Source organism: Diplodia corticola, assembly GCF_001883845.1.
Source record: "Diplodia corticola strain CBS 112549 chromosome Unknown scaffold104, whole genome shotgun sequence".
In the NCBI taxonomy this organism is placed as follows: Eukaryota; Fungi; Ascomycota; class Dothideomycetes; order Botryosphaeriales; family Botryosphaeriaceae; genus Diplodia; species Diplodia corticola.
The window spans coordinates 44,273-55,987 of NW_017971583.1; the positions used below are offsets into that span (position 1 = coordinate 44,273).

The following is an 11,715-nucleotide window of genomic DNA, read 5'->3' on the forward strand; positions in this document are numbered from 1 at the left end:
AACAGAAGACAAAGGAAGGTAGGCGTAGTGCCGCCAGGTCCGCGGGACCGACTTCGGTTGGCAGGTTTGCATTTAGACATACCGCATCCTCCTTGCGAACGCCAGGCAGGTTGCGACGAACGCGCACATGACCCCAAGAATGCCAAAGAACCAGCCCAAGCTGTTGCTGTTGACACCCGGGACAGCGACGTTCATGCCGAAAAGACCGCAGATCAAGTTGAGCGGAACGAGTATGGTACCAATGACCGTGATCTTGCCGAGCATCTCGTTGATATTGTTGCCTTGACTCAAGCTGTCGACCTGAATCTGCGCCAGATAGTTGGAATGGCTACGCGAGAGCATCTTTTCGAAATGGGACAGGTTGCTCATCATGGTGACGACATGGTCCTGAATATCGCTGAGGTAGAGCCCAACATCACCACGAGGGGCAACGCTGTATTGCTCATTGCAGCGCTTGGCGAAGCCCTTGATGACATCGGCTTTGCCACCCAGAAGTCGCATCATCGACATGACCTTCTTGCGGCATTCACCAATGGCGCGCAGGATTGCGCGCGAGTCCTCGGCGCGTGCGGTAAACACTTGATCCTCGATGGCGTCCGTCTCGTGTTCAATGTCACGGATCACAGGACCGAAACTATCAACAATCTCGTCGCTGTAGGGTTTTTAGTCAGTAATCTTGATCCAAACTCATGACAGCAAGGTTCTTACATCATCGCATAGCAGATCCAGTCAGAGCTGAGAGAGATGTAGTCCTTAAGGCGGCCAATCCTCTTCCGGACATTTGCAGCGTGCGGGTTTGGTGCGAAGGTAAAGGTCAGCAGCCCCTCGCGGAAGACGATGGCGTAAACGTTGACAGGCTCCATGAAGTCCTCGCTTTCCTTGTCCATCTGGTAGAACGAACGGAAACAAACAAAGTAGTAGGCGCGGAAGAGCTCCACTTTCTCGCGGGCCTCCTGGGTGAGGATATCCTCGCGGGTGAGAGGGTGCACCCCGAAAGCCTTGCAGATCGCAAACACTTCTTCCTCGGTTGGGTTGAGCATGTCGAGCCACCATGTTCCAGCGTCCGGGGGAAGCTCGAAGAGATCACGGAATCTCTCCCCAGGCATAAGAAGTCCTCCCAGATCCGTCGCGTGGATGGTATCGTCCAGCTCGGAAGAGAAGAAGGCCCACCTATTGACATGTTGCTCGTGCAAAGCAGTAAGGTGGCCCGGGTTCTCAATGTGCACGTCGACCTTCTCGTCCTCCATGTCGGTGCCACTTTCCACATTTTGCGGAAAGTGCTCGAAACCATCCCCAGCACCTATCGCAATATCTTCGGCAGATTGCTTGCGGCGAAGATCGTGGAAGACCTTGACCTTCGAGCGTTGGGAATTCATGCTGACCTTGCTTGGCTTTCGGGACAGCGGAATAACGGGAGTCTTGGTCTGGTTTGTGGCAACAAACTCCTCGAGCTCTTCGAAGTCAATCTGGTACGTGTTGCTGGACTCCTCGACCGGGAAGCACACATCTTCCTCCACCGAACTTCGCCGCGACATTGTCTCATCCTTGATGGTGCCATGGCGGCTTTCCTCGCTGAACGTTGGGCGCCGGCGGTTGGTGGCCTCGGAGATGGTGCGCTGCAGGCGCAGATCCACGTCCGACGGTGGGCGCTGGCTGTTGATGGTGCCTGCGCGGTCTCGGCGCCGCGGATCGGCGAATGCGTCCACGGAGTTTGGAGGCGACACGGAATCCGAGGATCTGGTGGAAGCATGGGACCTCGGACGGGCATCCGGCTGTGAATCTCTAAGCCGACGGAAAGTGTCCCTCCTCGCCATCGGGCTCACAGAACCGCGGCGTCCGAAGAGAGCATTGTTGTTGTCTCCATTGTCGCTGGGGCTCTTGTCGTCGTCCACGATGGCGTTCTCAAAATCCCTCGCAATCATGCCTTGGCGTTCCAGGGCACTGTTCACGGAAAGGAGATCCGGACGTGCGGGTCTGGGAGCGGCAATGCTCGTGACGGTGCCGCGACGCGAGCGCGAAGGGCTGGCATTGTCCACACGTGGCATTGATGCTTGCTGGTGGCGATGGTCGTCGAGTTCAGACACCGGGGTGCTGAACCTCGTAGGGTAGTGCTCAGACCTTGGGGTGTCGGTCATTTTGCCGGCCGGTGCGATGCGCCTGGTTCTCGGGGTGTCGCGCAACAAGTGTTGCGGGGCAGGCTTGTTCTAGAGTTGCGCGCGATGATCCAGGTGGTTTGTATCCTGAATGCGACCTTTTGTCTGGCGAGCCGCTTGTGGGCGCTCACCGCGTGTGGACGGTCAACTTGACTGGTTGGCTTCGCGTAGGGATCTGCCCTACACTAAGCCGGGGGAGTTTCTTTGAGGTAGGCAAGTACCTCCACCGACGCCACCGAGAGCGTGCGGATACAGAGTGTTTGTGGTCAGGGCAAGTGAGCGGCTCGGATGCGGCTGGAAACCAGTTATGGGCTGTGCGTCATAGGTCAGAGAAGCGCGAAAAGTAGGAAGCCGACGGACTCACGGCTTAGTGTCGGCCCCGTAGACCCAAACGCGTGGGCCGAGAAGGGGGTAAATGAAAGAGAAGCCGAGAACCTGAGTGCCCGCCAACTTGGTGGTGTTTATGACGAAAGACGCCTAGGCGCCTGGGCTGCAACGGTCGGGGGCAAGATGGCGAGGGGCGAAGAGGCCGTTGGGCGCACAACTAGGCGCAATAGGGCGAGGTCAGTGGGAGCGACCGGTCACCACGGCTACGGGGGTATCGTCCGGTGTTTTAGACCGTGCGTGACGTCGACGCCAGTCCACAGGGGACGAAGAGGGCTGAGGTATCGATGCGGGAGCAGGCGCTTTAAAAGGAGCGGTACGGGGATCTGGTAGGGTGCGAGTAGTGGGTTTCTTTTTTTTTTCAAGGGAGTCCCAAGCGGACAGAAGTGTCGTGGTGGAAGGAAAGGGAGGGGCGGCGGAAACTGGTGACAGCTGAAAGATTTCTCGGGCGGCAGCCGGCATTCGAGAGCTTGTCTTAGCCTAAGTGGGCTTGCCCTCTAGACCCTCTCGACCCCAACCCCAACACTCATTATTAGAGGCGACCGCCCGGGCAATCGGCACCCCGTCTTCCCGTCGCGCATGTGAGTCATTTATCTTTTGCATGAAGAACTGCTGCAGGCCGCCGTCGAAGATACGAATGCCATGACTTGAGGCCACAGTGGGCGACGAGAGAAATCGGCCCACCTACCAGGGCAGCGGAATCATACACAGTAGTTACAGCTTCAATGTTCGCATCTTCATCCGCATATCTGCTTGAACTATCTAGGCATGATGACGGATCACCACAAGTCTATATTAATTCTTTTGTATCTCACTGCGATGCCATGACTTGAGGCGGCTCAGCGCCCGTCGTGCCTGGCTAGAGCCCAATCATTTCGCTCCACTTGACCCGTGCGGGGCCTCGAGCGGCATTCGCGTTCCGGCCCGAGCAGCGGCGACGTAGCTTCAGCTTCATCATCGCCCGCACCCGACCCTTACCCTGCACCCAAAACGCGCCCGCCATGGCCGACGACCTGCTGGAAAAGGCGCGCGACCTCTTCGAAGGCCAGATTGTGCGCTGTCCGACAAAGTGTCTGCGCAATTCCCGCTGACTTGCTCCCCAGGACTTCGATGGCCAGCGTCTTGCCGAGCTCTTGACCACCGCGCTGCTCACTACCGCCGGCGTAAGCCCTCGCCTTTACCGCAATTCTGAGCTTTTGTCTGACTCCACCTAGATTGTCGCCTTCCTCGTCGGCTACTCCACCCAAGACATTGCCCTTGCCCTGCGGATCCTCCTAGGCGGTGCCGTCCTTACCTTCGTTGCCGTTGTTCCGCCTTGGCCTTTCTTCAACAAGAATCCTGTCAACTGGCTGCCTCCGCAATCGGCTGGTCTGAGCGGCATTGAGGTCGAGGTGACATGATGTCGTTGCAATAGCAGGGTCGGGTAGCGTGTTACGATTTTCAGACATCACTATGGGAGGCGTTGCGGGCGCAATAAATGAAGCCTTACTTGAGTCTTGCTCTATAGCACCTCATACCTCGTGTCCGATACCCATTACGCTGCAATAGACCTGTTGCGACTTGCGCAACCCTGAAACGCCATTGTGTGCACCGCCACTGTCCCGTCGTCGTCACAGCCATAACTAGTTTTCTCCTTGAATGCGCATGGATCAAGCACGGCCGTCTCTCGAGAGTGCATGGATTTTTAAGTGTGTTTGATGGTTCTTTTCAACGGCCGTACTTCTGGAACTCCCAGTCACGGTTGTCCAGAGGGCAGACTTGACGGGTCTTGAGCCACCGGGAAATGCAGTGGAAGTGGAATGCGTGCTACGCGTATGTCAGTAATGCTCGATGGTGGTTCAATCCGAGTGCACTCTTACATTGCAAATACCCCACGCCACAGTGCACTCTTCGGACGCCGCGGAGGCTTGGTTGGCCTGACACTCGATGCCTGCAGTGACGGTAAGCATGGATTGGTGAAGTCAAATGGATGCGGCTTACAGAGGTCCATGATGTGGTTGCGGCAAATGGCGCAGTTGTCCACGACGATATCCCAGGCCCAGAGAGCCACCGCATTCCACTACAGAAACTCAGCATCCCCCCATCACTTCAGCCGAGCTCCAAATGCGGGTGCCATACCTTCTTGACTTCAAACTTCTTCTTGCCCTCACCAGCTGCCTCGCCGCTTGCCTTGGAGGTCTTGGCCTTCGCCGGCGCAGTGGGTGCGTCGGTCATGTCGACGTCGGCCATGTTGGGCTACTGGAAGCGTCGTGGCGGGTAAAGTTGGAACGGACTGGGGTGCTGGCCTGCAGGAATGGAGGTGGGTGGTGATGGATGACGCTGCTCGGAGGATGGCAGGGCGGACGCAAACGTCGGCGGGGAATCGGCGCGTGAGAAGAAGGTGGGCGGAGGGATGCGTCGTGGGCAAGGGCGGAGGAGAATGTGGTGTGGAAGCAGATGCTTGCGGCAAACAGGCAGCACCACGGCTTGAGGTCGCTGTCGCTGTGGGCGGCGGTTGAGCAGTCACGGCGCGGGCGGAGCTCGCACCTGAGCTGCCTGCGTCGGCGATGGGCGACAAGGCTTAGGCTGCGCTTTCCGGCGCTAAGCCTATCTCGGGCCGGCTGCTTCGCCTCCTCGCAACAAGAAGCGAAGCGGCCCAAGGCCTGCCCTGCCCTTCCCGCGACCGCACCACTTCACCAACCCGCCTTCTCTCTGGCCATGAAGCTTCAAGCCAGCCTCTTTACCACCACATCCTCATTCTTATACATGTCCACCACTTGCGCGCCATCCATCACAAGAACGAAATCGACCTCCCGCCCCCCACCTTACCTCCGAACCCGTACATAACAACATCGAACGACTCACACTACGTCACTCCGCCATCTACTTCCCACTCCGAAGTCGCGCGACCGCTATCCTACAGCATCCCATCCTCTCTACATCCTCCGTGACAGACGCGCCAATGTCCGAGGTCATGCCGACGCCCTCCAAAGGCCCCAAGGCTCCCCACCGTCACTCCAAGAGTGAAACACCCGCCCGGTCAATCTCCAACCCGGCCGACTCATACGCATCCCCCGCGAGATCGAACCAGCGCCGCCAGGGCAGGAATCGCAACAACCACGACAACAGCCAGCACCATGCGCACCCTAATCCGAGTGCGTCCGACACTGCGCTAGTGCAAGGCTACATGAGCGCCGGCCACAATGAGCAGCAGAACGGAAGAAAGCCAAACCGCTTCGACGGGTCCGTCTCCGACAGCCCGGCCCCTGCGATGAACAACAAGAATCGACGTGGCGGCCGTCGCGACCGGCAGCCGACCCCCGCTCAAGGTGGCTCCCCGCCCAAGCAGAACGGCATGCCAGACGCTGCCACTCCTGCCAAAGACAGCGCTTATGCCGGCCCCGCATTCCACGCTTCCCCCGCCGCTTCGTCGCTGCCAATGCCCAAGTTCTTCTCCAAGTCTGTGCCTGCGAACAATGCTCCGGCAACTATGCAAACCCGCCTGGAACAGGAATCGGACAGTAGTGGTACCAGCGAGAAGAGTGAGTCTCCGCCACTTGCCGGAGCCACACCTGTCAATCGAATCCTTGCACGGCCGCAAGCCGAGCAGTCCCCGTTGGATCTTTTCTTCAAGGCAGACCGCGAGGAGAAGGCGAGAAAGGCCAGCCTCTTGGGCACTGCTACCCCTCCTGGCAAGAGCCCCGCCCCGGTCCATGCACGCAACCACATGAGACATGCTTCAAACAACAACAAACACGGCATGTTCAACATGGAGATGGATGGTGGTTCAGCGACCACACCGAAGGCGGGTCCCCCCTCTCCAGCTCACCGCATGTCTGCTACTAGGACGACTTCCGCGCCTTCGGACGTTCCTCGGGCCGCTCAAGAGTCCGAGTCCTACCCCCAAGCTCTGAAGGATCTGTTTTCTGCTTCCCAGAAACTCGCAGCCCAGTCGCCTCTGGCAACCGGATTTGCCGGGACTCCGCCCCAGAATGGCCAGGATTTCCATACTCCGTCTCCTTTCTATCGCCCCAGTCCCGGACCCAGGCAGGTTTCTGGCGGTCCTCGTACTCCTGCAGGCCAGATCAATTTGGAGGCGAATCCTTATTATTATGGTAATCGCAATCTCTCGCCTTTGTTCCAGGCCGCAAAGGGCGATTCCGCCAAGCGTGCCTCGGCCCTTCGTCAGGAGCTGGACTCTTCTCCTTCGACCCACAACCGCGTGGAGCTTCCGGTCACGCACTCGGCACCGCTTCCCGCCACGCCTTCTCGCCCTGCGGGCGGCAAACCCGACCCGTCGGCCTTCTCGCGCGATTTCTTGAACACGCACATCCAGGCGGCCGGCGTGCAGGGTTCTCTCGCGCCGCCGTACAGCCACCACCCTGGCTTGAGGTCGCCTTTCACCCACACGGCGGCATCTGACGTTCCTCGCGACCAGTCCCCTGCTGTCGACACGAAGCTCATGGAAAATGATTTGAAGCGCCTTCTCAAGCTTCAGCTTGTAGATACGTAAACGAGCGGGCGTTTTGGTGGTGCGAACATCTTGGATCCGGAGCTTTGCCTTATTTTCCGGGTTCGTCGACTCTATGATTTCTGCATCCAGATGATATAGAGTCATGCAAGTCCCTTTTGGCCCCTTTAACGGACGAACAATTATCAATGTCCGGAATTTCTGCTACCTAAGGATTTCAAGATACCTCCTGTAATTGTTTTAGAGCACCATCGACCGCGATCCTTTTGCTTTGGTTTCTTCTTCGTTCTTTCCTTTGAGCATTGCTGAGTCTTGTCGTTTTCCTTGGCTTTTTCCGTTCGCGGAGTTTTTCTGGGGGGATGATTCCTGGGCGGTCACCAGAATATCCTCATGGGTTCGATTAGCGTCATGCTTTATGGCCTCGGCACGTTTTGTGATCTCGGGCTTAGCAAGCATGAAGGGTTACCGGTTTTTCTTGGCTGGTATGGCTGTCTCTCCTGGGTCATGGGTTACGCTTTGGCGCTCCTGGGGCTCTACGGTCCTGCACCTAAGGCGTTACAATCCTTTTTTATTTCGTTGGCGTTTTCGGGGTTGGTTTCGTTGTTCACTCGTACATATTACCTACTGCGCGGTTGGGCGAAACACGTCAGCAGTCCTGGGGGTTTCTTCGTGTGAAGAGCTGAAGCTTCCACGGAGACGCAGGACTCCTGATGTGACAGCGTCGACATCGTACTAATTCCCTCATTTCTTCTGCTGCTTCCTACATTTTCCCTCGCCGGCGTCTTCCTCATTCACACGGCACAGCGGGTGCTGCATTTCCCTTTTGTCTCACGCACCAGCGTTGGAGGAAAGAAACATTACGGAGAGAAAGAGAGAAAGCGTATGGACTATGGGAGGAACGGACCGACATCACTGGAGTCTCATTTGGGTTGACGGTCTCTTTTTTCGATGATACCCCCACGGCTTTTCATCGATGGTCAAAAACACACACGGGCGTCTAAGGAAACTTTCACATCGCTGGTTCGGAATTGTTTTAACCACATTCAAGTTCGGTTCGGCGGGGAATCAAAGGTTTTCTTATCTGTATTCGGGGGCACTTGGCCACATGACAGGCTTTACACGCTTGTTGTGGTCGTCATGGTCATGATTACCACACTCTGGTCATCATCTTTTCTTTTTTTTTCCTGACTCTTTTACTGCTGAAGAAGGTTTGGGGATGGAGAGGAAGGCCCCGTTCCCTGGATAGAAGATCCATGGGGAAAGAAACCTGGTTATGGACTGACTGACTGCAAGAAGCAAGGGAGGAGGAAAGAGAGAAGAGAGAGCAGTTGGAGGATGCGTCTTCATGGTTGGCGGCGGAGGCAAAGGCTGTGGAAGGCGAGGGCGGGGAAAAAATCAGGAAGGAAATGGGAGTGAACAAAAAAAGAAAAAGAAAAACAAAAAAACAAATAGGACATAGATATCTTAATCTAGGATGTTGATTGTCCGACATTGCTTCTTGGCACGTCTTGCTGTGACGGCTGTGGGGTGGACTGGCTTGATTCAGGAAGAGGCAATAAGCAGCAGGAGCGCTGCATGCCAAGGAAGCCACACCTTAACCTCGGCCGCCCCCCAGCGCCTCCACCTCACACCTCCACCACGACCTTGAACAACTGAACAGCACAGCACGTTCGCCCGGGCCAAGACCCGACTTCGTACGAGAAGTGCCGGCAAACACGCGACCGTGCGCGGGGGATCGGGGTAGGGAACAGCCGGATCTCCGTCAATCCCACTATAGCGGACGATGTACATACAAACGATCACATCGATGGCACGGTGACTATCAAGCATCCGGCAGCCTTGGCGCCGAAACACATACGGGCAATCCTATGGGGAATCCTGGCATGGGACATGTCGACGCGAGCGGCAGACGGCGCGGCACGGTTGGCAGCGGCTGCGAAGGCTTGGACTTGTGCAGCGCGGGGAAGAGCTCGCCACTCTCCGCCGCTCTCCGCATTTCTTGCACAAAGCACGCCCTCGGCCGAAGCGCGGGCGCCTAGTTCCCGAAGCCGACCTACGACACACCTGCGTCTCCTGAACGGGCCTACCCCCCGGCCCGCTGCCGTGCAATAGGGTCTCGCGCATTATTTGGCAAGGCTCGTGGCCCGGGTGCCGCCATGGATCCAAGCGGGACCGCCTGAGTCAGTCCCCATGCCCAAAAAACAGCCTCCCACTCCATCCTTCAGACCTACTGCTCTATCCAAACTTTGGCTGCGAGCTCTGCTCGACGCAGTTCCATGTTGACGGGAGCCCGGCGGGACGTCATGGTACGCCTGTTGTTTTCTTCCACCTTGCGGCTGCAGAAAGGACACGAGGCAGCTGTCAATTGAAACGGCGCCGTGCAGATCTTCCGTGGTGACGATCCCTCACGCGCTGGTGACCCTGTCTCTCCTTGGATGTGCCCTGCACTATACGCCCGTCGATCTTCCACGCGGCCAGGACGGCCATCCTTCCTCGCCGCAGCGTCACTCCACTATTTAACTGCCCCCCTCCTGCTGCCGCCGCTCGCATCTCAGCTCTGAGAAACCATCTGCCTCTGCTCGTCCAACATGGCCGTCATAGTCCAAACCGCCGCGCTGGGGTTGGGAGCAGCCGCCCTGCTGCTGGTATGTATTTCGTCTCTCCGTCTCTCCGTCTCTTCTGCTTGCTCACACAGGCCACCAGCTCTCCTACGCCATTGGCACCGCCATCTACAACGTATATTTCCACCCGCTGCACAAATTCCCTGGACCCAAGTTCGCCGCCGCCTCCAAGATTCCCTATGCCATAAACCGCTGCCGCGGGCTCCAGGCCAAATGGACCAAGGCCATGCACGACAAGTACGGCGACGTCGTCCGTCTGGCCCCCGACCAGCTCTCCTTCACATCCGTCGAGGCCTGGAGAGACATCTACGGCCACAAGGTCGGAGGCAGGGGTGGAATGTCCAAAGGCAAGCACGATTACGCGTCTCCACTCGCCCAGCCGACTCGCGAGCTAACCGAAGACGCCAGACTTGACGTTCTACGGCCCCGACAGCGCTGGCTTCAACGGTATCATCAGGTGAGTTTTTCCACCCAACGCACAGGGCGCTTGAAACACGAAAAGCCAAGCGAGAAGAACGGGCCGTTGGGGGCCAGATGGGGCTCCTTTTTTATACCGGCGCACATCTCCCCGTGGCTGCGATCTTCAGTGGCGCTTCCCCCCCGCCACAGTCTGCAAGGAACCCCTGCAGCTGACTCGAAGGATCAATCCCACAGAACGAACGACGAGGACCACGCACGGCACCGCCGCCTCCTCGCCCACGCCTTCTCCGACAAGGCGTTGCGCGAGCAAGAACCGCTCATCAACAAGTATGTCTCACTCCTCGTCGAGAAACTCTCCGACGCGGCCTCGGCCGCCGACGGCATCGACATGGTGCGCATGTACAACTACTGCACCTTCGACATCATGGGTGACCTCGCCTTTGGCGAGCCGCTCGGCCTGCTCGAGCAATCCGACTACACGCCCTGGGTGGCCTCCATCTTCGGCGCCATCAAGACGGGCGTCATGATCGCCACAATCTCCAACAACTTCCCCACCCTCGGCGCCGCCATCCAGCGCTTCTTCATCACCCCGGCCATGATCGAGAAGCGCAAGATGCACCGCGCCTTCGCCGAGGGCCGCGTCGACACCCGCCTCGCCAACCGCGACACGGACCGCCCGGACATCTGGACCTTCGTCCTGCGCCACAGCGGCAAGGACGACGCCGACAAAGGGCTCCGCCTCGAGGAGATGCACGCCAACGGCTCCACCCTCATGCTCGCCGGCACCGAGACCACCGCCACCCTCCTCTCCGGCCTGACCTTCCACCTCCTGCAAAACCCATCCAAGCTCGCCGCCCTCGCCCGCGAGGTCCGCGCCGCCTTCGCCGACCCCGCCGACATGAACATGATGACCCTCGCCCGCCTGCACTACCTCAGCGCCTGCCTCGAGGAGGGGCTGCGCATGTACCCGCCCGTGCCCGTCGGCCTGCCGCGCATCGTGCCCGCCGGCGGCAGGGTCGTGTGCGGCGAGCCCGTCCCCGCGGGCACCAGCGTCTATCTCAGCCACTACGCCGCGTACCGGAGCGCGCGCAACTTTTGCGACCCGGAGAGCTTCGTGCCGGAGAGGTGGCTCGGCAGCGACGAGGAGGGCAAGCCGGACCCGAGGCGGGAGGAGAAGTACGAGGGGGATGTGCGGGCCGTCATGGAGCCGTTCAGTTACGGGCCGAGGAACTGCATCGGGAAGAAGTAAGTGGCGTCGCGTCGTTATTCTTGGAATTCTCGTCTTTTTTTTTCCTTTCTCGCTCATTTCCTCCTCTCCACCGATGAGTGAACTGGCTGGCTGACTTTTTTTTTTCGATAGCCTCGCTTACCACGAGATGCGCCTCATCCTCGCCAACGTCCTCTGGCACTTTGACCTCGAGCTCTGCCCCGAGAGCAACGACTGGGTGAACCAGGGCGTCTACACCATCTGGGAGAAGGGCCCCCTGAAGTGCAAGCTCAAGCCCGTTGCGAGGAGCTAGACTTGTTGACTGAAAAATGTGACTGTTCTATTCTCGGTTTCTTTTTTTTTTCGTTTCGGCGAGCGAGAGACGTTGGGAAGGAAGGAGAAGGGAGTGGTGGTTTATAAGGTAGAGGGAGGGGGAGGGGGCGAGAGGAGATTTGTTCAAGGAGGGGAAGGAGGGGAAGG

At 58.3% G+C, this 11,715-nt stretch overlaps 5 protein-coding genes across 5 annotated transcripts; 3 read left to right on the forward strand and 2 right to left on the reverse strand.

Annotated features, from left to right (window-relative positions):
- Nucleotides 1-72: 72 nt before the first annotated feature.
- BKCO1_10400017 (family metal ion transporter) lies at nt 73-2,135 on the reverse strand (the record flags this gene model as incomplete). Its single annotated transcript, XM_020270179.1, has 2 exons — nt 73-652; nt 709-2,135. 2 exons carry the CDS (start codon nt 2,133-2,135, stop codon nt 73-75), a joined length of 2,007 nt encoding a protein of 668 aa, XP_020125171.1.
- Nucleotides 2,136-3,538: 1,403 nt separating this feature from the next.
- On the forward strand, nt 3,539-3,937 carry BKCO1_10400018 (microsomal signal peptidase 12kda subunit; the record flags this gene model as incomplete). Its single annotated transcript, XM_020270180.1, has 3 exons — nt 3,539-3,589; nt 3,641-3,700; nt 3,752-3,937. 3 exons carry the CDS (start codon nt 3,539-3,541, stop codon nt 3,935-3,937), a joined length of 297 nt encoding a protein of 98 aa, XP_020125162.1.
- Nucleotides 3,938-4,244: 307 nt separating this feature from the next.
- Nucleotides 4,245-4,766, reverse strand: BKCO1_10400019 (ring-box protein 1; the record flags this gene model as incomplete). The annotated part of the gene is made up of 4 exons (XM_020270181.1): nt 4,245-4,343; nt 4,397-4,467; nt 4,518-4,596; nt 4,656-4,766. 4 exons carry the CDS (start codon nt 4,764-4,766, stop codon nt 4,245-4,247), a joined length of 360 nt encoding a protein of 119 aa, XP_020125163.1.
- Nucleotides 4,767-5,478: 712 nt separating this feature from the next.
- Nucleotides 5,479-7,029, forward strand: BKCO1_10400020 (proteophosphoglycan 5; the record flags this gene model as incomplete). Its single annotated transcript, XM_020270183.1, has 1 exon — nt 5,479-7,029. One exon carries the CDS (start codon nt 5,479-5,481, stop codon nt 7,027-7,029), a length of 1,551 nt encoding a protein of 516 aa, XP_020125152.1.
- Nucleotides 7,030-9,575: 2,546 nt separating this feature from the next.
- On the forward strand, nt 9,576-11,548 carry BKCO1_10400021 (cytochrome p450; the record flags this gene model as incomplete). Its single annotated transcript, XM_020270184.1, has 5 exons — nt 9,576-9,632; nt 9,691-9,955; nt 10,017-10,065; nt 10,263-11,273; nt 11,389-11,548. The coding sequence occupies 5 exons, from the start codon at nt 9,576-9,578 to the stop codon at nt 11,546-11,548; spliced, it is 1,542 nt and encodes a 513-aa protein (XP_020125151.1).
- Between the last annotated feature and the right edge of the window lie 167 nt (nt 11,549-11,715).